Raw genomic sequence first — 25,891 nt, forward strand, 5'->3', positions numbered from 1 at the left:
GGCGATTGGTCTGACCCAGTATGACCATTCTTATGTAAAAATTAATTATAATAAAAATGTTTAGTACAGAAACTCCCCAACATAATGACCTCCCAAGATAGCAACAATGTGAGATAACAACCTTGGCAAATACTGCATTTTAAAAATCTTGGCCTACTGGGAAACATATGTATATAAGTTTCCATTCCCAGTCACAAATCTAGTATTCTGGAGCAAAGTGACTAAAATATAGTCCAACAAACAAACGTTTATTTAACGTGCCCCTCACTTTTCCCTCCACCGCACTCCACTCACCGGTGTTGTCCTTGGTCAGTGGAGACTCAGAGTTCAGAGGTGCTTTCACGTGAGTACACCTTCCAGGTGGGGGACAAAAAGGCACAGTTCGCTCTGGCCACGGCTGTTCGTTGCGCCACCGTTCACTCCACCGTTCTGTTGCCAATGGCCCTGCACAGTCACCTTCTGCTGTCACCTACCACTGTGACCTCTGCGAATTGGTCTCTTGAGGTTCCACCAGCTCTCAGTGATTTCAGCTGAGCTCTCAGTGCGGGAACCTCGCTGCTAGTGCAGTCTGGGCTGTCTCTTACACAAAAACACTGTCCCCACAGGAACACTGTCCCCACAACAGGACTAAGCACTTAGACCTGATTCTCAGTGATTTCAGCTGCAGTGATCACTTAACAGAACAAAAGACTATGGAGCCTAATCAGCTCTGTCTTTAAACAGTGGAGAGGGACAGGTCCCCACCCTCTCTCTTGATGCCTTCAAATCATCACAGACTAAGTACAGTTCTACTGCCCTTTACTCATACAATAAGAACAACATTTCATCCTCCTTTTCCCCCCACATTCAAATGGTTTGTAACCCAACCCCAGCCAAAATCTATCACTTGGACAACACAGCTCTGTTTGCTGGATCCCTAGGTAGATTAGGTGTGAATGTAAATATAATCTGGCCCTGAAGCCTTAGCCCCCAGCTCATCACTAGCTGTCAGGCAGAGCTCATTTAGACTTTGCCTACAAATCATCATTTGAAATTATTAGGTTGGCCAACATCACTGAAATGAATGCACTGACATTGTCATAAAAAACAGCTGTATAAGGAAGCAAGGAAGCTAGTCTATGTTCATACTTTTCAAATCTATTATACTTTTTCAGATACACATATTTTATCATACACTTTATATGCTTTTAAAGTGTGTATTAATGTTTCAGTTTAAATTCAGATTTCCAAACAGTCACTAAACTGGTATGTAACTAGCTCACAAAACTGGGGGGGAGGGAAATCACTGGCCCCATGTGTCTCGCAAGGGGCCCCCCTCGGACTACAACTCCCAGGCGCCCTTGCGGGCTGCGGGGGCTCCCATTGGCCGCAGCGCCCCTCTGCCCCCACGTGACGCTCCAGCTGGCGCCCGCCCCGCACGTGCGCGGCTCCCCAGTGGGCCGGGGCGAATGGAGCCGGGGCGGCGGGACTCGCTGGCGCTGCTCACCGACCTCTACCAGTTCACCATGGCCTACGGCTACTGGCGGGCCGGGCGGCAGCGGGAGCCGGCCGAGTTCGAGCTCTTCTTCCGCCGCTGCCCCTTCCAGGGGGGCTTCGCCCTGAGCGCGGGGCTGGGCGAGTGCCTGGCCTTCCTGCGGGGCTTCCGCCTCCGCCCGCCAGGTAGGGCCGGCGCCGGGGCCGGGGGAGCGAGCAGGCGGGATAGGGGGGCCGGGGCCGGGGGAGCGAGCAGGCGGGATATGGGGCCAGAGCCGGGCGGGGAGCGAGCAGGCGGGATAGGGGCCGGGGGTGGGGAGCGAGCAGGCCGGGGCCGGGGAGCGAGCAGGCGGGATAGGGGCCGGGGGTGGGGAGCGAGCAGGCCGGGGCCGGGAGAGCGAGCAGGCGGGATAGGGGCCAGAGGGGCCGGGGAGCGAGCAGGCCGGGGCCGGGAGCGAGCAGGCCGGGGCCGGGGAGCGAACAGGCGGGATATGGGGGCCGGGGTGGGGAGCGAGCAGGCGGGATATGGGGCCGGGGTGGGGGAGCGAGCAGGCGGGATATGGGGCCAGAGCGGGGCGGGGAGCGAGCAGGCGGGATATGGGGGCGGGGGCAGGCAGGCGGGATATGGGGGCCAGGGGTGGGGAGCGAGCAGGCGGGATATGGGGCCAGAGCGGGGCGGGGAGCGAGCAGGCGGGATATGGGGCCAGAGCGGGGCGGGGGAGCGAGCAGGCGGGATATGGGGGCCGGGGGCGGGATATGGGGCCAGAGCGGGGCAGGGGGAGCGAGCAGGCGGGATATGGGACCAGAGTGGTGCACGGGGAGCGAGCAGGCGGGATATGGGGCCGGGGTGGGAGCGAGCAGGCGGGATATGGGGCCAGAGCGGGGCGGGGAGCGAGCAGGCGGGATATGGGGCCAGAGTGGGGCCGGGGAGCGAGCAGGCGGGATAAGGGGCTGGGATGGGGACAGTGCCAGGAGCGTGGGTAGGCACAGGCAGGGTGGGGTAGTGCCAGGGAGCATGGGAGGGCAGGCAGGATAGGGGAAAGTGCCAGGGTGCATTAAGGGAGGGCATTGTTTGTCACAGATCATTGGTGGCAGTGCCAGGAAGCTGGAGGGTGGCGGGTGGGGGCACTTGGGGCAGTGACAGGGAGCCCTGGGAGCAGGCAGGGTAGGGGACCAATGCCAGGGAGCTGTAGGGGCAGAACTGGCGCTAGGCATAAGCAGACTAAGCCTTAGGGCCCTGAGCAGCTTAAGGCAGCACTTTATTTGCTTTTTTAGTGTGTGTTGTGTGAGGGGGTCCCCAGGAGGGCCCCCACAACATTATTCCCGCTTAGGGGCCCCCAGTGAGCTAGCACCGCCTGAGTAGGGGCAGGGAGCATTCGGGGCAAGTGGAGGAGGGGGTGTTAGTGTTAGGGGCTGGATGTCAGTGCCCGAGAGTTGTAGGGGCAGGGCCAGGTGGCAGGCAAGGTTGGAGTCAGTGCCAATGAGCAAAAGGGGCAGGGGCATTGGAGCAGGCAGGGGATGAGTGGGGCAGGGAAGCGTTGAGGGCAGGTGGGGGTTGGGTGAGGCAGGGAAGTGTTGGGGACAGGCAGGGGGTGAGTGGCTTAGGGAAGTGTTAGGAGCTGGATGTCAGTGCTGGGGAAATGGCCAGGACAGGTTTTATCTCATGTGGGGGGTGAGCTACAAACCCCCTGGGCTTCCACCTGTGTGGCACAAACCAAGGTCACAGCCCTTGCGTTCCCCTCACCTGCCCCAGGCAGGGTCCCTACCAGGAGGAGGGTATTACTAGAGACACTACCATGTTTCTGAGTGTTGCTTGCCCAGGGAGTGGGGGAGCATGGGGCCCTCTGTCTGGGTTTCTAGGTTGTTATAAGGTGACTCCTCCCTGTCGTGTGTCAGTGCCACCTTCCTACACTGCCCGCCCTGTAAACTGCCTCTTCCCTGACTCTGAGGCAGGGGCAGCTCTGTGTATTTTGCCGTCCCAAGCACAGCAGTCAGGCTGCTTTCGGCGGCATGCCTGCAGGAGGTCTTCCAGTTCCATGCCTTTGGCGTACCCGCCGCCAAATTGTTGCCGAAACCACGGGACCGGTGGACCTCCCTCAGGCATGGCGCCGAAAGCAGCCCAACTGCCGCCCTCCGCAGCTTGCCACCCCAGGCACATGGTTGGTACACTGGTGCCTGGAGCTGCCCCTGCTCTGAGGCCAGGTCTGCACTGTAGCAGAGAGATGGTGCATCGTTATGCCGGCATAATCCCATAGTGCAGACAGAAAGGAGGTTCCAAAGAGGATGGAGCTCAGCTGTTCTCAGTGGTGCAGGTGACGGAATAAGGTGCAATGGTCTCAAGTTGCAGTGGGAGAGGTCTAGGTTGAATATGTTCTTATATTGGGAAACACTATTTCACTAGGAGGGTGGTGAAGCACTGGAATGGGTAACCTGGGGAGGTGGTGGAAGCTCCATCCTTAGAGGTTTTTAAGGTCAGGCTTGACAAAGCCCTGGCTGGGATGATTTAGTTGGTGTTGGTCCTGCTTTGAGCAGGGGGTTGGACTAGATGCAGGGCCGGCTCCAGACCCCAGCGCGCCAAGCGCGTGCTTGGGGTGGCATGCCGCGGGGGGCGCTCTGCCTGTCGCCGGGAGGGCAGCAGGCGACTCTGGTGGACCCTCCCGCAGGCGTGCCTGTGGATGCTTCACCGGAGCCGCAGGACCAGCGGACCCTCCGCAGGCACGTCTGCAGGAGGTCCACCGGAGCCGCGGGACCGGCGACCGCCAGAGCGCCCCCTGCGACGTGCCGCTGTGCTTGGGGCGGCGAAATTGCTAGAGCCGCCCCTGACTAGATGACCTCCTGAGGTCCCTTCCAACCATGATATTCTGTGACTGCCACAATAGAAGGGGTTTTTCCATCAGTATAGGAACTCCACCTCCCCGAGTGAACGGGGTCAGGTCGTCAGAAGCAGCAAACCTGCGTTGCTCAGGAGCATGGATTTTTCCCACCCCTGAGCGCCAACCTGTGTAGATCAGATCTCAGTGTTCACTCTCTCTCAACTCCTCTCGGCCCAGATTTCTTTCTTTGCCTGCTCCCTCTGTCTCTGAGCTGTGCTATTATTATTATTATTATTATTTATCGCAGAAGTTCCAGGACAGGACTTTATTGCAAAGAGCACCTCATGAACATGTAGCAAGTGACAGTCTATGTTTCTATAAAAACAGGGCATCATGGGGGATAAGACAAACAGGAATGGGGAGGGGATGAAATCCTGGCGTCCTTCCAGGCTGATAGCAAATCTCCCCTGGACTTCAGTGAGGCCAGTGTGTGCTCAATTAATAGCCAGTCAGTAGCAGTAATCACAACTCTGTCTTTCTATGACTTGGGTTATCGCTTGTTAAATATTACCCCAGCTCGGCAGCTTTGTCTCTCCTGTGTGGCTTCGTCTCCCTCATCAGTTGCCCCAAATCAAGGGACTTCACAAATAAACAGCTGATTTATTTCCTTTTTGTGCTTGGGAAGCCTTTACCCAAACCTTCTGCTAATTGATCTCTCCCGCCCGCTGTCCAATCCAAATCGCCATATGTTCTGCGCTGCAGAGTTATGAAATGTTATAAAAACACTACTTGTGTATGAAAACAAAAGGTCATTCGGGGTCATTTCAAGTCTCTTCTGGCAAGGATTGTGAGGACCAGTGTGAGACACAGGCTTTCAATAGAGATCTTACCTGACGCTCTTTGGTGAACTAAGATGTAAACATCACACCAAGAGAATCGTTGGCATCATGAGGTCCTTAGTTCAGAGGAAGGGTGGCTTAGTGGTTAGAGCACAGGACGGGGAGTCGAGAGCTCTGGGTGCTACTCTTGGTTCTTCCACTGATCCCCTGAGTTATTCTGGTCAAGTCATGTCCCTGCCCCGTGCCTCAGTTTCCCCAGGATTCTCCCCTGCCTTCTAGGGTGGTTGTAGAGCAGTTAGAGATCCTGGGAGGGAAGTGGCTACAGAGATGCAAAGTGTTTATTCTGCATAAAAAGCTCCCTGGCTCCTGAGTGCTTTCTGCTGGCAGATAAAGCTGATTACGGTTAAATCCGAGTGTCTCTCATTTGGGGTATCGATGACAAGTTTTTAAAATGCTTATATACCAATGCTAGAAGTCTAAATAATAAGATGGATGAACTAGAGTGCCTTGTGTTAAATGAGGATATTGATATAATAGGCATCACAGAAACCTGGTGGAATGAGGATAATCAATGGGACACAGTAATACCAGGGTACAAAATATATCAAAGGACAGAACAGGTCATGCTGGTGGGGGAGTGGCATTATATGTGAAATAAAGTGTAGAATCAAATGAAGTAAAAATCTTAAATGAACTAAATTGTACTATAGAATTTCTATGGATAGTAATTCCATGCTTGAAAAAATAAGAATATAGCAGTAGGGCTATATTACAGACCACCTGACCAGGATGGTGATAGTGACTCTGAAATGCTCAGGGAGATTAGAGAGACTATTAAAATAAAAAACTCAATAATAATAATGGGGGATTTCAACTCTCCCCATACTGACTGGGTACATGTCACCTCAGGACGGGATGCAGAGATAAAGTTTCTTGACACCTTACATAACTGCTCCTTGGAGCAGCTGGTCCTGGAACCCACAAGAGAAGAGGCAATTCTTGATTTAGTTCTAAGTGCAGCACAGCATCAGGTCCAAGAGGTGAATATAGCTGGACCGCTTGGTAATAGTGACCATAATACAATTAAATTTAACATCCTTGTGGCAGGGAAAACACCTCAGTAGCCCAACACTGGAGGCAAAAAGGCATCCTTTAAAAAGTGAAAGATAAATCCTAATGAGGAAAATAGAAAGGAGCTTAAACTCTGGCAAATGAAGTGTAACAGTATAATTAGGAAGGTCAAAAAAGAATTTGAAGAACAGCTAGCCAAAGACTCCAAAAGTAATAGCAATTTTTTTTTTAAATACATCAGGAATCCTCCTAACCAGTCAGTGGGGCCACTGGACGATCGAGGTGCTAAAGGAGCACTCAAGGACGATAAGGCCATTGCGGAGAAACTAAATGAATTCTTTGCATCGGTCTTCACTGTTGAGGATATGAGGGAGATTCCCAAACCTGAGCCATTCTTTTGGGGCAACAGATCTGAGGAACTGTCCCAAATTGAGGTATCATTAGAGGAGGTTTTGGAACAAATTGATAAACTAGATCTCACAAAACTAAGTGATTGGGCAATAAAATGGCAGATGAAATCCAATGTGGATAAATGTAAAGTAATGCACTCTGGAAAAAGTAACCCCAACTATATGTACAATATGATGGGAGCTAATTTAGCTACAACTAATCAGAAAGAAATCTTGGAGTCATTGTGGATAGTTCTCTGAAGATGTCCACGCAGTGTGCAGAGATGGTCAAAAAAGCAAACAGGATGTTAGGCATCATTAAAAAGGGAATAGAGAATAAGATGGAGAATTTCTTATTGCCCTTATATAAATTCATGGTATGTCTACATCTTGAATACTGCGTACAGATGTGGACTCCTCATCTCAAAAATGTTACACTGGCATTAGAAAAGGTTCAGAGAAGGGTAACTAAAATGATTAGGGGTTTGGAATGGGTCCCATATAAGGAGAGATTAAAGGGGCTAGGACTTTTCAGCTTGGAAAAGGGGAGACTAAGGGGAGATATGATAGGGGTATATAAAATCATGAGTAGTGTGGAGAAAGTGAATAAGGAAAAGTTATTTACTTGTTCCCATAATATAAGAACTAGGGGCCACCAAATGAAATTAATGGGCAGCGGGTTTAAAAAGGAAGTTCTTCTTCACACAGCGCACAGTCAACCTGTGGAACTCCTTGCCTGAGGAGGTTGTGAAGGCTAGGACTATAACAGGGTTTAAAAGAGAACTGGATAAATTCATGGAGGTTAAATCCATATTTATAAGATATATTGGAATTGGAAAAGGTTCAGAAAAGGGCAACAAAAATGATTAGGGCTATGGAACAGCTTCTGTATGAGGAGAGATTAATAAGACTGGGACTTTTCAGTTTGGAAAAGAGGCAACTAAGGGGGGATATGATAGAGGTCTATAAAATCATGAGTAGTATAGAGAAGGTAAATAAGGAAGTGTTATTTACTCCTTCTCATAATACAAGAACAATTGAAATTAATAGATAGCAGGTTTAAAACAAATACAGGAAAGTGTTTTTTCACTCAATGCACTGTCAGTCTCTGGAGCTCCTTGCCAGAGTGTGTTGTGAAGGCCAATACTCTAATGGCGTTCAAAAAGGTGCTAGATAGATTCATGGAGGATAGGTCCATCAATGGCTATTAGCCAGGATGGGCAGGAATGGTGTCCCTGGCCTCCGTTTGTCAGAAGCTGGGATTGGGTGACAGGATGGATCACTTGATGATTACCTGTCTGTTCATTCCTTTTGGGGCACCTGGCATTGGCCACTGTCAGCAGACAGGATACTGGGCTTGATGGACCTTTGCTCTGACCCTGTATGGCCGTTTTTATGTTCTAAGGGTCATCCCCGGTCAGACGCAACCGTTGGGGGGTGGTTTATACTTTCCACCAAAGCAGCTGGTGCTGGCTGCTGTTGGAGACGAGCTAGTGAGATAGCTGGAGCCCTGCCCTGCTCTGCTCTGGCCGTTCCTGTGCCTCAGCCGTCACTGGGCATTATATCCATCCTCCCCCCGTGTGGTCTTCTCACCGAGGCCCTGCTTTGGGATCAGAATTGCACTGTCCACAGCCGGCACGGTGCTATCACGGCTGCCCTGACCAGCTGCTTGGTCCCGTCTGCTCCCGAGTGGCGCTTGGTCTTATCTGTGGAGCTGGGACCGGTGGCGTGAACTCTCCTCTGCAGTCGTGCCTCAGCCCAGCACAACGGGGATGCAGCCGGACTCGGGACCGTGGCTACCCAGGCGAGAGCACAGTGGAGATCGTCTGTGCTGTCCTGCCTTGGAGCTGCAGTGAGGTGGTTCTCGCAGGGTAGATGGGACTGTAGAGGGCTAGGGAACACATGGGGGTTGGGAAAAAATTCCCTGCATGCCCTCAGGGAGACCTTGGTAGTGACATCATCTAAACCCACAACCCCGCCTGCCGCTGGGACACCTCTCCCAGGGCGCGAGGGTGCTCCTCCCTTCTCTGCACTCAGGCTGAATAGCGATCTCTGGCTGCTTTCCAGAAATCGAGTACCTGCAGTCGGTCCTGCCCAGCACCATGGAGAAGGCTTTCTTTGATTACCTGCGCACCGTGGACGCCTCCGAAATCACTGTCTCCTCTGCGCCGGAGGGCTCCATCGTCTTCGCCACGGTGGGCATTAGTCACAGCAGCAGCGCGATTTGGTGTAAAGCAGTGGCATGGACGCAGGCTGAGACCCCTCAGGTGGTCTCTGCCGTTAGGCTTCAAGTGAATTATTCCTGAGTCAGGGTGGCCTAGTGGATAGAGTATTGGACTGAAATTGGAGAGATCTGGATTCTACTCCACTGGCCTGCTTGGGCAAGTCACATGACCCCTCCGTGCCTCAGTATCCCCATCTGTGCAATGGGGATAATGATACTGACGTCCTTTGTAAAGTACTTTTAAGATCTACTGGTGAAAGGTGCGATATACAAGCTGGTTACTATTGTTATATAATGTGGGTGGCTCAACCAATGCATTTCGCCTGGCTTTTCTTCCACTCCCATCTCTCACCTGTAAGTTTGATTGTTCACCCAGGGCTCAGAGCTGAGAACATAACCCAGGACTCCTGACTCCAAATTCTGTGATTCTCCTACGAGACCGTCCTGCCCTTTTGTGCTGGACTGGCGGTTTCCTCTGCAGTGGGCGGGGTGTGGATGCAGCTGCTGTTTGAATGTCTCAGTCTGTAGGCACGAGTGTGAGTGCTGGTGAGTGAGAGCTGGTGCAATGAGAGTTCAATCAGATTCTGGCTGTGTTAGCTGAAACCAGCTTGACTTTGGGTTTAGTTCACACTGGTTTCTTCAAGACCAGAAGGATGAACTTGTCCTGCAAACTAAGGCGTGCACTGAGCAGCATGTTCTTATATAAATAAAGCAGGGCCATTTCCCTCCAAACACTAAAGTCTTATTAAAAGACTCTTATCCACTCTGAAGAATGCTTTGTAGGAAAGGAAGGCGCTAGTCTGGAGAGGATGGAGGCTTCTGGCTTCTGAAAATAGTCAGAGAAAAGTCCCCAGAAGGAGAAGGGAAATACAGAATGATTGATGGGCTAGCCCATATATAGCTACACAGGAATATTCAAGGTAGGAGCCTGGTAGTTAAAGGTCTCCAGACTTTGTTCGGCAAGAGCTGAGGACTGAGTGTTAGTGAGAGACGGAGTTACCCCAGGTCACAGAAAGGCAGCTCTGCAGACCATCTGAGGATGTCCACCCATTCCTGGAGAGCCTGGGATTCTGGCTTGTGCGATCAGTTCTAGGGAGAACTGAGTAAAACCAGACTTAATAAGTGGGGGGGCCCCTTCCTTTGTCTCCAGCCAGATGTTCCCCCTTGTACTGTGTCAAGATTCCTTCCCCACTCTGAACTCTAGGGTACAGATGTGGGGGCCTGCATGAGAACCTCTAAGCTTAACTACCAGCTTAGATCTGGTTTTGCTGCCACCACCCAAATTATTTAAGTCATTTAGGAAACTCTGTTCTACCTCCCCCCCACCCAGAATAGCTCCCTCCCAAGTACTATAACCCTTCCCTGGGTAGCCTTGAGAGACTTCTCCACCAAGTTCCTGGTGAACACCGATCCAAACCCTTGGATCTTAAAACAAGGAGAAATTAACCATTCCCCCTCCTTTCCCCCCACCAATTCCTGGTGAGTCCAGATCCAACCCCCTTGGATCTTAAAACAAGGAAAAATCAATCAGGTTCTTAAAAAGAGGGCTTTTAATTAAAGAAAGAAAGGTAAAAATCATCTCTGTAAAATCAGGAGGGAAAATAACTTTACAGCGTAATCAGAGTCAGAGAGCCCAGAGGACCCCTCTAGCCTTAGGTTCAAAGTTACAGCGAACAGAGGTAAACCCTTTAGCAAAAGGAACATTTACAATTTGAGAAAACAAAGATAAAACTAACGCGCCTGGCCTGGCTGTTACTTACAAGTTTGAAATATGAGAGACTGGTTCAGAAAGATTTGGAGAGCCTGGATTGATGTCGGGTCCCTCTTAGTCCCAGGAGCGAACACCCCCAAAACAAAGAGCACAAACAAAAGCCTCCCCCCACCAAGATTGGAAAGTATCTTCTCCCCTTCTTGGCCCTTTGGGTCAGGTGCCAGCCAGGTTGCCTGAGCTTCTTTCCTTTTACCTTTACAGGTAAAAGGATTTTGGTGTCTCTGGCCAGGAGGGATTGTACACCAGAGGGCTGTTACCCTTCCCTTTATAGTTATGACATACTGCGTCTCCATCTGGTAGAGAGGAGACCCCAAAGCTCCTGAGTTCTTAGAAGCCCAGCTGGAGTAACGTCTAAGAATTCACTGACCTCCTTTGTAAAGGGCTTTCTGGTTGACAGACAAAAAGTTCTGTATTAGAGCTGGTATCCCCAGCTAAGGATCCTGTATAGCATACAGCACTACAGCTAAAAACTGAAAGCCCCTGCGGGAGAAATGCTAGAGGAATTCCCAGGTGATTGCAGCCACGGGGGCTTGTGTGGGCCGGCAAGGGCCGGGGTGGGTGTCAGGGAGGCTGCGGCGATTGAGGTGGGAGAGTAGAGGGGAACGGCTGGAGACATTGAAGGCACGGAGGGGGAGGGATAAGGGACGAGGCAAAGATGTGGGCCAGGTTCTGCGCCAGGGTGAGAGGATGGTGGTGGAGTCAGCTATGCTAGAGAAGCGGGGTAGCCCAGAGCCCCGGTGTGTGACGCGGCCCAGCCCTAGCCCACGACGGGGCCTGTTGCTTGGACCTCAGGGACGTGCTGCTTCCGGCTTGCAGGGCGTCGCTCCGGCGGCTTTGCAGGCACGGCGAGGACGTGGCTGCAAGTCCCGCGAGAGCATCGGACGGATGTGGGGGCCAGGTGCGGCTTTGAGGCACCGGGCCAGGGAGCGGGGGTGGGGTGAGGTGAGGAAGAGAGATGAGCTGGGGTGAACCCCCCCCCCTTCTCCCCGGCTCTTCCCCTCCAGGTTCCGCTATTGCAAGTGAAGGGGCCGCTGCTGGTGGTGCAGCTCCTGGAGACCACGCTGCTGTCTCTGGTCAACTACGCCAGGTGAGAGGCTCCGGGACATGCAGCTTGGTGGGTGGAGCATCCCCAGGGCGGCACCTGTTGGCTTGTTATAGGGTCCCCAGGGCCCTGGGGCAGCACGTGGTGGGTGGGGGTGGTAGAGTCCTCCGGGGCGGCACGTGCTGGGTAGGGGGCGCTGGGGGCTGTAGGGCCCTGGGGTGGCACGTGCTGGGTGGGGGGGCACTGGGGGCTGTAGGGCCCTGGAGCAGCACGTGCTGGGTGGGGCTCCTGGGGTGGCAGGGGCTAGGTGTTAGATGAAGGGTTCCAGCCACTTGTGAACCTTTCCTGCCCCCCACCCCAAGGGCAGTGCAGGTGTCTGTGTGCTGATCCCCGGCTGCATCTCTGCTCTTCCCTCTCCCATTGGCTGTGGGGCTCCAAAGTCTCCCGTGTGTCCCTTTGGGTCTCCTCATCCATCTCGCCCTCCCCACCTCTGACAGCTGGAGCAGTGTCCCTCTCCCCCACAGCACCCTCCTCGTCCTGACCCCCAGGTGGGCTGCCTGGTTCTTGGCTCCACATTACTGCCCCTGTAACTCAGATCCTCCAACCTGATCCGTCCGCAGCTCCAGTCAGGGCCCTCTGGCTCCCACATGGTCCGGTCAAACTGATCCGCCCTCTGAGCCTCCCAGCACGTGTCCCTGTGTCATCTGCCCCTGTCGGCAGGGAGCTCATGGGCATGGGGCCTGACCCTTCCTGGGCCTTGCTTGGTGTCCAGCCGGGGTCGGCGTTCAGGGAATATTTGGGTTTTTCCTTTTCCAGCCTTGTGGCCACTAACGCTGCCCGGTTCCGCATGCTCGCTGGCCCAGACAAGAAGCTGCTGGAGTTGGGGCTGCGACGTGCCCAGGGCCCGGATGGGGGCCTTTCCGCATCCAAGTACTCCTACATAGGGGGTGAGCTTCGCCCAGGAGCCAGGCCAGCGTGCCAGCTCCTCGCAGCAGGGCGTTCCCTGTCCCCTTTGCTCCCGTTCGGTCTGCATTCCCCTCGCCCACGTGCCCCTGATCTCTCCGTTCCAGGCTTTGATTGGACCAGCAACGTGCTGGCAGGGAAGCTGTACGGGGTTCCGGTGCGGGGAACCGTGGCCCATTCCTACATCATGTCCTTCACGTCGCTGGCGGAAGTGCAGCCCCGGGTTCGTGTCCCTGCCGAGGGTGGGAGGATGGATTTGTTTAATAACTTTGCACGGCGATGAGAGGGGGTGGAGGCCTGTGCTGTAGTCTGGGGCTCTCACCTCTTCTCTTAGGAGCCTATTCAGCTTCACTTCTCCCCACCCATATGGTTCCATCCTGCTCCCTGCAGTTGTCCCCCTAACCGTGGTGTTAGTGCCTAGATGCTACGCTGACGCGTGCTATGGAAATGCACTGCGATCGATGCTAGTGTGATGGTCACGTCGTCGGAGCACACTAGGCCCTTGCAGAGCACCGTGAACCATCCCGCTGCCTCCTTGGAGCGTTGCATGCTGGGACTTGTAGTCTCCCTGGGGCACCACCTGTGGACTGAAAAACCAACAGTGGTCACAGTCTTCCTAGCTTCACACAGATTAGGAACCCACCCTGGGCTCCTGGCAGCGGCCACCAGCCCCCTCAGTTTGGTCACTTTGACACAGGTGAATGGCCTTTGTGCATCATCATTGCCTGCATTTAGGAATTATCTCTACTGAGCTGCTGCTTCAGAGCCAGCAGGGGGCTGAGGTATCTCGAGATGTGTTTTTATAGGCCCTACTGAAAGCGGCCATTGTAGATGATGTGATTAGTGTCATGGAGGTGCTGTTTCCCATGCAGACCCTGAAGCCCCTGGATGGAGATGAGCCGGTGGATTTCCTGCCCCTTGCTGAGTCATGGCTGAGGCTGGTGTGCCAGACCCTGCAGGTCCCCCATGACAGGGTGAACCACGGGGAACTGGCTGCCTTCATGTCGTACGCCATCGCCTTCCCCCACAACTTCTACGGGCTGGTGGACACTTACTCCATCATGGGGTGAGGAGCAGAGGGGCAGCGGTGGCCTTTTCTGAGCATGCTCGATGCTTCATGATTGTTGCATGGCACCAGGATTCCACGGTGACTGGTGAAAGTGATGTCCCATTGACTGCGGGAGCAGAGATGGCGAACGGGGTCAGACTGGGTCCAAATGGGCTGTGGGTTTATATATGAAGTGTATGTGGGGTTAAGAAGCCGGCACGGGGGCAGCTGGTTAAATGCAGGATCTCTGAGACGATGTCTTAGAACCCAGCCGAGACCCCCCCAGAGAACCCAGCTGGGACCCCTCCCATGTGTTCCGTCTCTTCTGCATGGCGCGTGGTCCTCCATTCCCACACACTGGGGATAGGACAGCTGTGATGATGATGCAGAGCCTCTGGTACTGACTACCCCGGGGAGTCCCTCTCTCCTGCTCCCTTTGTCCTTGCCTTGACCTAGATGTGGGACCTCGAATCGTCTCCTACCCCTGACCTGAACACAGCCTGCTTGGCCCATCTGTGTTGCGGAGGGTGGGGTTCCCAGGCCTTTTTGCCAGCCAGACCCATCCTCCTCCTTGCTCTTGGCAGGAGTGGCATCCCAAATTTCTGTGCCGTGGCGCTGGCGTTGAACCAGCTGGGATACCGCGCGGTAGGGATTCGCGTGGACAGCGGAGACCTCGGCAAGCAGGCGAGGGAGATTCGCCAGGTGCTCCGGACCTGCAGTGCCGCGTGAGTGCCATGCTGTTAAACAGACACTATTACCCCTCTGCTGGGAACTCCCTTGCAAGGCTGAGACACAGAGCCCTTTACGTCGACTCTGCGCTAGGGGCCTCCTACGTGGGGGCAGTTACTGACCCTGGACGATGGCCCCTCCTTACTCGCTATGTGTAAGAGTCAGATGAGCAGTCAGATCTTACCCAACCAAAAGGAGGGTATCCCTGTCTCTGTCTGTCTGTCTTCTGGGCTGGATTTTCAAGAATTGGACCCCCTTACTGCACCCAGCCGTCTCTGTTCTCCCCTTGTACATTTTCTTTTTTTAATTTGAATAAATGTTCCTCCCTCCCTCCCTGATAGTGACAAGTACCTGTAGGCGTAGGCTAGAATTCTTGTTCTCAGTTTTTCCCTTCTATAAACTACATTTCCCACCTCAGCTTCCCAGGTCCCTAGGCTACTTTCTGTCCTTGTTCTGAGTTCTGAGTTCCCATAGTTCATAAGCCTGCACGGCAGTGACAGCACCTTTCTCTTATGTTTTAAAAGCATCCAGGAGATTTGGATGTTACCAAACCTCATAATAAAAGATTAGGAGGAGGATGATGGTACTGCGGAGCAAGGGAGCTGGATTCCCTTATGGCTTATGTTTCACTAAGAGTTTTTCACTGATTCCCAGTCACAGAGTCAAGTTCTCCGCCCTCGGTGGAACCCCATGAGAGACGATGGGGTTGCACAGATGCCCCTGAAAGCAAAATTTGGTCTGCAGCTTCTTTGTGATCGGTGATGCTGCACAAACCTGAAAGAGCCCAGCTTGACTCTCAGATCCCTGGGGCAGTTTCCAGGGTGCCCAGGTCGGGGGGCACTTTTATAAACTGAGCAAACTGTCCAGATTTCTGGCTGGGCTGAGAGCTGCGATGGGGACACATACACCCACACTCATCCACCCTCCAGGATTCAGATCTAGCAAAGCTTCAACCAGCCTGTGCTGTAGGCTCAATGCTGCGGCACCTGTCCCTTGTAAGAATCCTGCAGCCGTTCATAGCGACTCACTTCCATTGTGTCCAGCTTCCAGGTTCCCTGGTTTGCAACAATCCCCATTGCTGTGAGCAATGACGTCAGTGAAAGGAGCCTGGAGGAGTTAATGCAGGAGGTGAGATGGTCCTAGTACTAACCTGCCTCTTGGAGGTGGTGTTTCAAGCTACAGATTGTTTGTGAAACTGTCTAGGGGCTTCTCTACACATGAAAATTAATCTGGACTAAGGCAGGGTGTGAATTTAAATGGATTTAACTATTCCTGATTAACTCCATGTGTAGTTGCTCTTATTCTGAATTAATTTAATCCATTTGAAAACTGGATTAAGCTAATTTAGAATAAGGCGCTTGGAATAAGAGCATCCACAGGTGTTAATCAGGAATAGCTATTCTGGAATAACTGTGTGTGTAGAGAAGCCTGAGGAGCGAAGAGAACGAATCTGTTGCCTTCAGACATGGGGGAACGGGAGGGTTCTTAGCAGGGCAGATAGACAAACATTTGGTTACCTACAGGCAGACAAGCCCTTAATCTGTGTGTTCCCATGAGCTGTCCAAGTGGGCATGGGCTGCTCCCTGATTGCTACCAGCCTGTGGCCTTCCCCACCATCAGGGAAGAACTTGTAACTATGCAAGATAAGAGAGATTAATCAGGCCTTGGTTCAGGGCATCAGTAGACTGCAGGACGTTCCCCATTGGCCAGCAGCGGCTTTGGGGTGGGAGTCTGCCGTCCTCTGGAGCTTCAGGCTTTGCCACTGGCCATGACTACCAGGACACCAGGCTCCCAAATGGGAAGCGCTGTTCCTGCCTGTGCCCTTCTGGGAACCCAATGGGGAGCCCTCTGTGGCCAGAAATTCCATGTTCCTATTCAATGACCATGTTCCCAAAGATGGGGAACAGCCAGAGACCCTGTGATCACAGAAGGGAGGGCAGAGGTGGCTGGTCCAGGACTTGGGCAGGAAGATGAAGGGGGTCCTGTCCTCTTCATCCAAGGGGTTTTCCTCAGCAGGGAGCTTCTCGCTATGGGATGCTACCTTTGTGAGCTGTGTCCCAGCCCCATGCCAGCCGGTCGAGGGAGGCTCTTCATACAGCACAAGGGAAAAAGAATTGTCCAGTGGTTAGAGCAGGGCAGAGGGGGCTGTGACTCGTGGGTTGACTCCCAGCTCTGCCGCTGACTCGCTGTGTGGCCGTTGGCACCGTACTCCCCCTGCCCAGGGGCGTTGTGGGGCTTGGCCGATGTCCGTAGAGAACTCGAGATCCTCAGAGGGAAGGCGCTAGCAAGGCGCAGAGGTTGTAATCTCTTCAGGGCAAGTTAGTGCCGTACCTAGCGCAGCGGGGTCCTGGGCCAGGCAGGACTGAGGCTGCTAGACTCTGCCGCGATGCAGCCAACGAGTAATAACTCCTTGTCATCTGTCCCCTCTTCTAGGGGAATGAAATTGACATGATCGGAATTGGGACCAACCTGGTGACGTGCCCACTGCAGCCCTCCCTGGGCTGTGTTTACAAGGTAACCTCCTCACTGGGATAGTTCAACAGGAGCTCGTCCACAGCTCTGTTACTCTTCCGTTACACGTACGCGCACACACTAAGCCCTCCTGGAGTTCAGTGCAAACCTAGCAATTGCACCAACCTGCAGCTTCTTGACGAAACTGGCAACAATGATATACTAGCCGTTAAGGCTGCAATGGTTGTCTGGGTTTATTGTGTGATCGAGGGGGGTGTTGCCGTTTTCTCAAATAGCTTGACTCTTTCACTTTCATTAATAGGGACTGGAAAGAGGCCCCGTGGCCTGGAGCTTAGGAAAGAGAACTGGGCGTCAGAGCTGGGCTCTCGTCCTAATTTTGCCATTGGCTCACTGTATGCAGAGTGTGATAGTATCAGCTGCCGTAGATGTTTGGATGAAAAGCTCTGTGTGAGTTCACAGTGTGGTGATTCGCGGGAATTATTTTGGTGGACATCCTGTTGACATGACTAAAGAGACACTGTCAGGTTAAAAATCCTGGGCCTGATTCTCCTCTCATTTACATTGGGTATGAATCCAGAGTAAGGACCATAGGGCATGGGCCTGAAAGGTCCCTCCTGATCACGGGGTCCAGCTCCCTGCTATCACAGGCAACCCTCCCAGATAATCAGAAATTAATCAATCTCCATCTTAAAACTAGTTAGGTTCTTGGCCCCGCTACTCCTATTGGAAGGCTGTTCCAAAGGCTGTTCCAGAGGCTGCTCCTCTGAAGATTAGAAACTTTCGTTTCATTTCCAGCCTCAGTTTATTCATAGCCAGTTTATGCCCAAGGCAGTGGAGTTATGCTAGGGTAAACTGAGAAAAGAATCAGGCCCCCCCCCCCCTTTAAATTTGTGTGTGTGTGTATATCTGTACACACACACCCCTGCTCCGTCATTAACACTAGGTGATTAAAGCTGAAGCCATTTATAAATCCTCATTTACATTTTGCCTCTTATCCTGTTTGCTTCTGTATCGCACTGGACTTGGGCCGCCGCTGGTGAGTGCGGGGGCGGGCCTGACCCTTTCCTCCATGCGACAGGGCTGGGAGCAGGGAGGACTGGGGCCGGGTTGCTCTGCTTCCCGCTGCCATCGGGCGGGGAAGGTCTGACTCCTGCTGCCGGCACCAGGCCCCCCACTAATCCCCCGTGCTACCCTGGCCTCCCCCCCAGCTCCTGCCCCTGCGGCCCTTGAGCGCACCCTCCCTCCCTGCGCGGGGAGCGGCGCAGGGCACCACCATAGGTAAGGACGGCCCTGCACAGAAGTGAGATCTCCTGTGCGGTAGGCACTGAGGAGCCTTTCATCTTTGCTCCTTCCTCCCGTAGCTGGTGAAGGTGAACGGCTGCTCCAAGCTGAAGCTGACTGAAGACGAAGAGAAGATGACCATCCCGGGGAGCAAGGTGGTCTACAGGCTCTATGCTGCCACTGGTGAGACATTGACCCAGTGCTCGCCCTGCAAAATGAGAACAACATCCTGGGAATCCAGACCTGAGACACCGTGTCTTAAACATACACACCTCGCACGCCCGAGTCCTGGCTCCGGATTTAGGGGGGCAGGATTGGAGCTGGGACAAGTGGCCATTGCTTTGGGTCCCTGGTTTGAATCTGGCTCAGGGCAGTAGTGACGGCCGTTACCACGTGGAACCGAATTGGCAACTAATGAAAGGGTATCTTTAAAACTCCCCATCAACCGTACTAGCCCCCTTGCTGGCAGTCCCAGCTGAATGCCCGGGATCGACTGGCCCTTCCCCCTGGATGTGGGTCTTTCCTTCTCAGGGCTGAGAGTACGGTGCTGCAGGAAAGCCTGCCTTGCTAGCCATGCTGCGCCTGCTCTGTGGACTCAGGCCTGGTCTACGCTACGATTTTAGGTCGAATTTAGCAGCGTTACCTTGATTTAAGCCTGGACCCCTCCACACGACAAAGCCCTTTTTTTCGACTTAAAGGGCTCTTTAAATCAATTTTTTTACTCCACCTCCGACGAGGGGATTTAGTGCTGAAATCAGCCTTGCTGGTTCGAATTTGGAGTAGTGTGGACGGTATTGGCCTCCGGGAGCTATCCCAGAGTGCTCCATTGTGACCGCTCTGGACAGCGCTCTCAACTCAGATGCACTGGCCAGGTAGACAGGAAAAGGCCTGTGAACTTTTGAATTTCATTTCCTGTTTGGACAGCGTGGCGAGCTGATCAGCACAGGTGACCATGCAGAGCTCATCAGCGTGATGTGCACATTGCCAGGTCAATTACTTGTTTTGATCCACTCCATCTATCTTTTACATCTTGGCTGGCAGCAGACGGTGGAGTAGGACTGCTAGCTATCGTCATCTCCCGGGTGCTCGGCAGAAGATGGGAATGACCTGGCTGAGTCACCCCCATGTCTTCCCAGGCGCCCCGACCGTTCTCACCGAGGTCGACTAAAAGAGCACCCAGGAATACGACAACAGTGGCTACCAATCGTAATGCACCGTCTGCTGCCAAAAGGCAATGAGCTGCTGCTGTGTAGCAATGCAGTCCCACGTCTGCCAGCATGCAGGAGATGTACGGTGACGGTGAGCTGAGCGGGCTCCATGCTTGCCGTGGTAAGACGTCTGCTCAGGTAACCCAGGAAAAAAGGCGCGAAACGATTGTCTGCTGTTGCTTTAATGGAGGGAAGGAGGGAGAGGGGGGCCTGACAACATGTACCCAGAACCACCTGCGACACTGTTTTTGCCCCATCAGGCATTGGGATCTCAACCCAGAATCCCAACGGGCAGCGGAGACTGCGGGAACTGTGGGATAGCTACTCACAGTGCAACGCTCCGGAAGTCGACGCTAGCCTCGGGACTGTGGACGCAGTCCACCGACTTAATGCACTTAGAGCATTTTGTGTGGGCACACACACAACTGTATAAAAACGATTTCTAAAAAAACGACTTCTATAAATTCGACCTAATTTCGTAGTGTAGAGATACCCTAAGAACATCAGCCTCCAGGGACGTCGAGCTCAGCATTTCCCTGTCACAGCCCAGATCTAACCTAAACGCCTGCGTGTTTCCCTCTGGCCTTGTGTCTGGGGCTGGGGTGCCCGTTCCCTAGGGGGATTCTGCTGAGCTGGGATTTCTCCCAGCACTAGGAAGGTTCCACCTCTGTGGCCAGGGTAAAGTCCTCTGGCTACTCAGCAGCCCAGCCCCTCCTCTCTCCCCGCCCCCTGGGCCGAGCATCCCCTGTCCTTGCTGTTTGCTCAGCTTCTAAAAGCACCAGGTGTTCCCGGAGCCTGTGGCTGAGGGCAGCTGTCGGTGTCAGGATCCCCGGAGGATCGTCCGGAAAAGCTGCTGTTCCAGGCCCATGTTCTGCTTCCCAGAGCTGGGACTGTTGACCTTTGCAGCAGTGTAGCCCCCTTCCCCTCCCTACCTGAATGGGGAGATCCTGCAACATCCCTTGCTCATAACCTCTCTCCCCCACGGGTTAACCGTGTGCCCGCCAGGGAGATTGCCTCACATTCAGAGTGTGGGCACCGGCTGATGAAGCCACGGTCTTGGTCTGGATCTAAACTGGCACAGCTCCCCGACGAGGGGTAGCATTGCTCTGAACCCCAGCACGTGCACACCCTTAACCTGGGAGGCTAACGTCTGCCTCCGATTCCTGGCAGGTCTTGCCTTTATGGATCTCATGGCACTGGAGGAGGAGCCCCTGCCCAGGGCGGGGCAGGAGGTGGCTGTCCGCATGCTGGGGAGGAGTGAAGTGGCCAGGAGGGTGACTCCCACGGCAGTGGAGATCCTGCACCGCACTTACTTTAAAGATGGACAGGTCAGAAAAGGCGTGTGCCCCTCCCTCCTTGCAAGCCCTCGGGCTGCTGCAGCTTTGACCATGTTGCAAGTAGGGTGACCAGATGTCCCGATTTTGTAGGGACAGTCCTGATTTGGGGTCTTTTTCTTATATAGGCTCCTATTACCCCCCCACCCCCTGTCCCGATTTTTCACACTTGCTGGCTGGTCACCCTAGTTGCAAGCTTCTCTCTGCCTAGCTGATTTCTTGGCTCCCCTGCCGCCGTGACTCTCCGGTGCTAAGCGGGCTGCTGCTTAGCCTGGTACTTGAATGAGAAACCTCTAGAGAAGTCTTAGAGTAGTGCAGGGTCGGTAGCACTGTTCCCTTCAAATCAGAACTGCCCCAGCAAGATATTAGGGGTGCTGTATCATCTGTCATAGGGGGCAGAAAATCAAGGTACTGTCGTCTTGGCACAAATTGCAGGAGTCAATGGGTTAAACTTGGGTGTTCACCTTACCTTCACCTAGACCCCCCACCTCTCCATTTTCAACTGAGTGTAATAATTGCTTCCTGTCCTACACTGTTGGGTAGTGTTGCTTTGCGCAGTCAGACAGCTGCCACCTTCCACCCCAGAAGTGGCTGCTTTTGGATGGGAAGCTGTCTATAGAGTTCCTACAGAGAGTAAACATCCGAATAGGCCTTTGGGAGTCATCTGGATGAAAGGGAGAGTGCAGGAAAGTCAACAGCTCAGTCCACTCTCCTCCTGGCTCTTGAGCTGCGTCTCTGGCAGCACCCAGGCTGTTCCCAGCGGGATGTGGTTCTGCCGATCAGGAATCGGGTGCCCTGGGGAACTGCGAATATGTTTGAATCTTGTCTTCGTTTTCTGTCTCTAGAGAGCCTTGCAGGCAAACTGAGCTGACCAGCCCCTACCGGTGCTGTGCGGAGGGCCTTCTTCACAGCAGATCCCATGCTCTGGTTTGAAAGGCAGCACATGTTTGGGGGAAGGCAGGTGACCTCCTCTCCTTTGTGGGAGGAGAGCAGCCAGGCAAAAGTGGCTCAGTGGGATGCCCCAGCTAGGACTTTCTCATTAGCGGCACAGCTTAGGGGGTTTGTTCATGACTCACTTTCAGCAGCATCCATGGTTTAGTGCTGGGTTCTCTCTTCTGCCCTGCCTTTGGCTTGCTGGGTGACCTTGGGCAAGTCACTGCCCTTCACCGTGCCTCAGTTTCCCCCCTAAGTGGGGATCATATCTTCGGGGGGGAGGGGCTTTGAGAATGAATGTATGCAGGCGCTTTACACTTACTGTCTCCTGTTCTGCCATCGCAGTGTTGTAACATTAAATCTTAGATGTGGGGAGAAGCAAACCCCAGCTCTGAACTCCCCCAAACTCAGCTTCATCTTGGATGCAGACCCCTGTTCTGCTCAGGCCCAGCTCTTGCTTTTAATACAAACCTTTGTCCTTCTGTCCTCCCCCTTCCAAGCAGGTTTGCCAGGCTCTTCCCAGCCTGCTGGAAATCAAGAGCCACGCACAAGCCTCTTTGAGCATGCTCAGCCCTGCGCACAAGAGACTCCGGGACCCAGAGCCGTACCAGGTACGTGAGCCAACTAGCTGTGACAGGCCATCTCCAACGGCAGGGCGTTCTCGAGCTGAGCTCTTCCACCTCGACCTGGGATCACACCTTGCAGGGGCAGGCCTGATCAGTACTTGGCTGGGAGACTTCCAAGGAGCACCCAGGGTCTCCAGGTGGTGCTCTTCCTTCTGACCCTGCTGTCCATGCAATACTCAGGAGGGCTACGCTTCAGGGAGCAACGGGAGTGGCTGAGTAGATGTGCTCTCTGGAATGCCCTCTCGCAGCACTAGGGGGCGTTGTGCTGCCCCCTTTCAATGATGCACCCCTGGGCGGTGTGCCTCTGCGGTGGCATCTTTCAGAGGGGAAGTAAAACTGAGGTCCTGACAACCTGTGATCATTAAAGACCCGCTGGCACTTTTTGCAGGAGTTAATCCTGGCTGCATTCCCCATTCTGTCTCCCTAAACATGCTTTGCAGTTTCAGCTCATGCAGGATTTCCTCTGCACAGCATTGCTATGTGCTGTTAAATGACTTTCCTGTTCCACTGCAGAGGTGGCTGCATTTCGCTGGTGGATGAAGTGTTTCCTGGCTAGAGTGTGTTCATTGCTTTGTGATGAGAGCCACCATGGAGGCGCCCGTTCTGATAATATATCCGACCTTTTCCTTCTGTTCTTCTCTGCCCGTCGTCTGGGGTCTCTGGCAAGTCGGGAGCCTTCATCCCAATCGTACAAGGCTCCGTCCCTCATAGCCTGTGATGAGACAACAAGAGAACAAGAGTGGCATCTTACATCAAACCACTGACCGGTTTCCTCCCATCTCCCCCCTGTTCACAGGTTGCTGTGACTGAGAAGCTGCACTTTCTCCTCAGTGACCTGCGTCGATCCAGCCGGTGAGCTGCCCTGCCTGCATCATCTCGTCCAGCAGCAATCTGCACCTGTGCAAGCCCGAATTAACCTGCACAAAGACCTGGCCGCCCTCAGGGCCTGGGCCTTTCTATTTAATTGTCTAATCCTTTTTGAATGATGGTTTTGCTGTGCAGGGCAGTAGCTACAGGGCAGTCCAGCTCCAACAGGTACGGCAAACATTCCCGAACAGGACCTGCGCAGACGGGAAGGAGATTTTTCTGATCTGATTTGAAATGCAAGGGGAGGCGTTGATGGGGGCAGAGATCCAGCAAGGCTCTGCCTAGTTTTATTCTACTAACAGTGTGGCTTAAGTGTTGGGATCCGCAGCTGTCCTCGGGTGCTGTTCTTCTGCCATCTCTACCGTGTGTTTTGGAAAGTAGTATCTCCTAATGTCCTTCCCAGACTGCGGCACTTTCCTCAATAGGCCTGATTGTTGCGTGTCTTTGGAGTTGCACCTTCTGACTTTAATGCCTAAAATAAGGGGGTGTTAGTAGTGCAGAGCCATCCCAGCTATGGGAGAATGAGCTGGATTCTACTCTGGGCTCGTGCATCATGAACAAAGTTGTTTAAGAAACAGCAGATTCATCCTAAGCAGAATCAAACTCTCATCATAGACACATTGATTAGGAAATTCTGTTTAAAGTCTAGGGCTATTAATTCTCTTTAGCTTATAGCTAAGTGTAGGCTCTCAGTAATTGTATTGGGCCAGGACTTGTTCTGTATCCTGTCCAATGGTGGCCAATGCCAGCTGCTTCAGAGGAAGGTACAAGAAACCCCATGGGCTGCATCTAAACTGGGGAAATTTATGATCTAATCCTGAAATGAGCTGTGGCCAGGGGGCTTCCAGTGGGGTTCTGCACAGAGCTCCTTGCAGGAGCAGCAGTTTAATCTTCAGTTGTAAGTTTAAGAATACAAACTGACCTCTTACAGTTGGATCTTTGAGTAGGAATCAAGCCCATTATTTCTCCCAATCCCACTTTGCCTGCAGATCCCAGGAGAGGCTTTGCAGGGTCTTCAGAAATACAAGTACAGTGTAAACAGCATAGAGGCAAGTGATTGGAGCCCCACAATCTGCTTTGTGGAGCTTTCATGAAATCTCTCTCTAAACGTGATGGAAACGCTTCCCCTGCAGTGATTGACAAACCATTAAATGTTTGGATTGCAAAGGCCCCGTTGTGCTGCACAAAACAAGGAGAGATGTGGCCCCTGCTCTGAAGAACGTACCCAAAGTCAGTGCCTGAAAGCTAGAGTGTGAAACCAGAAAGAGAGAGAAATGAACCGGTTAGCTTGTTTTCACTGTCCAGCTTGAGAGAAGTACAAAAAGGTAAAAGAATTTTTAACAGGGTAACTGACCATTAGGGAGGGGGTGGATTCTCCGTTACTTGGAGTCCTTAAATCAAGGCTGAATGGCTTTCTAGAAGCTGTAGCACAACCACAAGCTATGGGCTGGCTGCAGGAATCACTGCGTCAGGGTCTGGGACCTGTGCTGTGCAAGAGGTCAGACTAGAGCAGGGGCACGCATGCCAAAGGCGGCACCCGAGCTGATTTTCAGTGGCACTCACACTGCCTGGGTCCTGGCCACCGGTCCAGGGGGCTCTGCATTTTAATTTAATTTTAAATGATGCTTCTTAAACATTAAAAAAAACTTATTTACTTACATACATACACTAGTTTAGTTATATATTACAGACTTATAGAAAGAGATCTTCTAAAAAACGTTAACATGTATGACTGGCACGCAAAACCTTAAATGAGTGAATAAATGAAGACTTGGCACACCACTGCTGAAAGGTTGCCGACCCCTGGACTAGATGATTGTAATGGCCTCTTCTGGCCTTCAAATCTATGAATCTTTGAATGTTTCTTTAAATGTTTATCCTCTCAGGTGTGTTTAGTAGCACAGAGATCAGTTTGTTTTCAGATCATATTTGTACCCTGACTCTTGTATTGAAAAGTTATTCCCAACTTTCTGGGGCAGTTTCTGTTGAACAGCAGCGATCAAACTTAGCATCTTCGGCAGTTCCCTGGAACATTCACGCACATTCTGGCTGAAGCGTTTCCTCTTTAGAAAAGAAGAGAAAACACCACTTGCCTTAAACCAAATAAATGTTAAAAATAAAAGATCTGCCCCCTGCTCTAGCAGAACAGAGGCTGGTTCTCTCCAGTCACACACGGGGGAGAAGTCGGAACCTGCTGGCTTTAGATGTCTTTCCTAGCGTTCAGTTTAATGAAGATAGCAGTGGGTGCAGCAGGGGGTTGGCTGGAGATGGGGGGTCGGCCAGTTAGATGTGTCTGTTCTCTGTGGAGTAGGGATGGCAGTAACATCGCTGTAAAGAACCCAGGAATCACGTGGCCTCTGCTGTGGGGTTTGTAATGGCTCTGTGACACTCTTCTTAGGGAGCCTAGAACAGTAAGCCAGGCTGGTACCCTTCTGCCTCCGCAAGAGAGAGCGTGTGTGACAGCCCCTGCCACACCGGTCTGGCCACTCCTCCAGCAACCACCTACAGTCTAAACCACACCTGGCAGGTACCATTCAGTGAACAGGAGTTCCCCAACACATCTCTTCGCAGCGTCCAGTCCCTCCCCCGGGCTGCCGACAGAAATGAAGTCCCCGTCTCCAAGGAGACAGCACACGCACATACTAGCCTTTAATACATGGCACTGAGGTGGCTTATAGTAAAACTTAGAATACGTTTACTAATAACAATGATTGACATGATACTGAGCGAGAGAGAGACAGGGCTGGTTACAAACCAAACAAAACAACCTGCTTTCTAGGCACTAAAACTTAACTTTAGAAAGTTACA

The 25,891-nt window shown here is 52.9% G+C and overlaps 1 protein-coding gene across 7 annotated transcripts; it reads left to right on the plus strand.

Annotated features, from left to right (window-relative positions):
* The first annotated feature begins 1,457 nt into the window (after positions 1-1,457).
* Positions 1,458-24,637, plus strand: LOC120395120 (nicotinate phosphoribosyltransferase-like). Of its 7 annotated transcripts, none has more exons than XM_039519284.1 (13): positions 1,458-1,659; positions 8,653-8,780; positions 11,585-11,667; positions 12,439-12,569; positions 12,693-12,808; positions 13,458-13,651; positions 14,218-14,358; positions 15,406-15,490; positions 16,796-16,876; positions 18,196-18,298; positions 20,494-20,651; positions 22,091-22,201; positions 23,013-24,637. In XM_039519284.1, exons 1-13 carry the CDS (start codon positions 1,506-1,508, stop codon positions 23,070-23,072), a joined length of 1,545 nt encoding a protein of 514 aa, XP_039375218.1. In that variant the 5' UTR covers positions 1,458-1,505; the 3' UTR covers positions 23,073-24,637. The 7 variants fall into 7 exon arrangements, with proteins under 7 accessions (XP_039375218.1, XP_039375219.1, XP_039375220.1 ...); XM_039519285.1 differs by having other exon boundaries at positions 22,094-22,201; XM_039519286.1 differs by lacking the exon at positions 20,494-20,651.
* The last annotated feature ends 1,254 nt before the right edge of the window (positions 24,638-25,891 follow it).

This window comes from Mauremys reevesii, unplaced genomic scaffold (genome assembly GCF_016161935.1).
Source record: "Mauremys reevesii isolate NIE-2019 unplaced genomic scaffold, ASM1616193v1 Contig96, whole genome shotgun sequence".
Lineage (NCBI taxonomy): Eukaryota > Metazoa > Chordata > Testudines > Geoemydidae > Mauremys > Mauremys reevesii.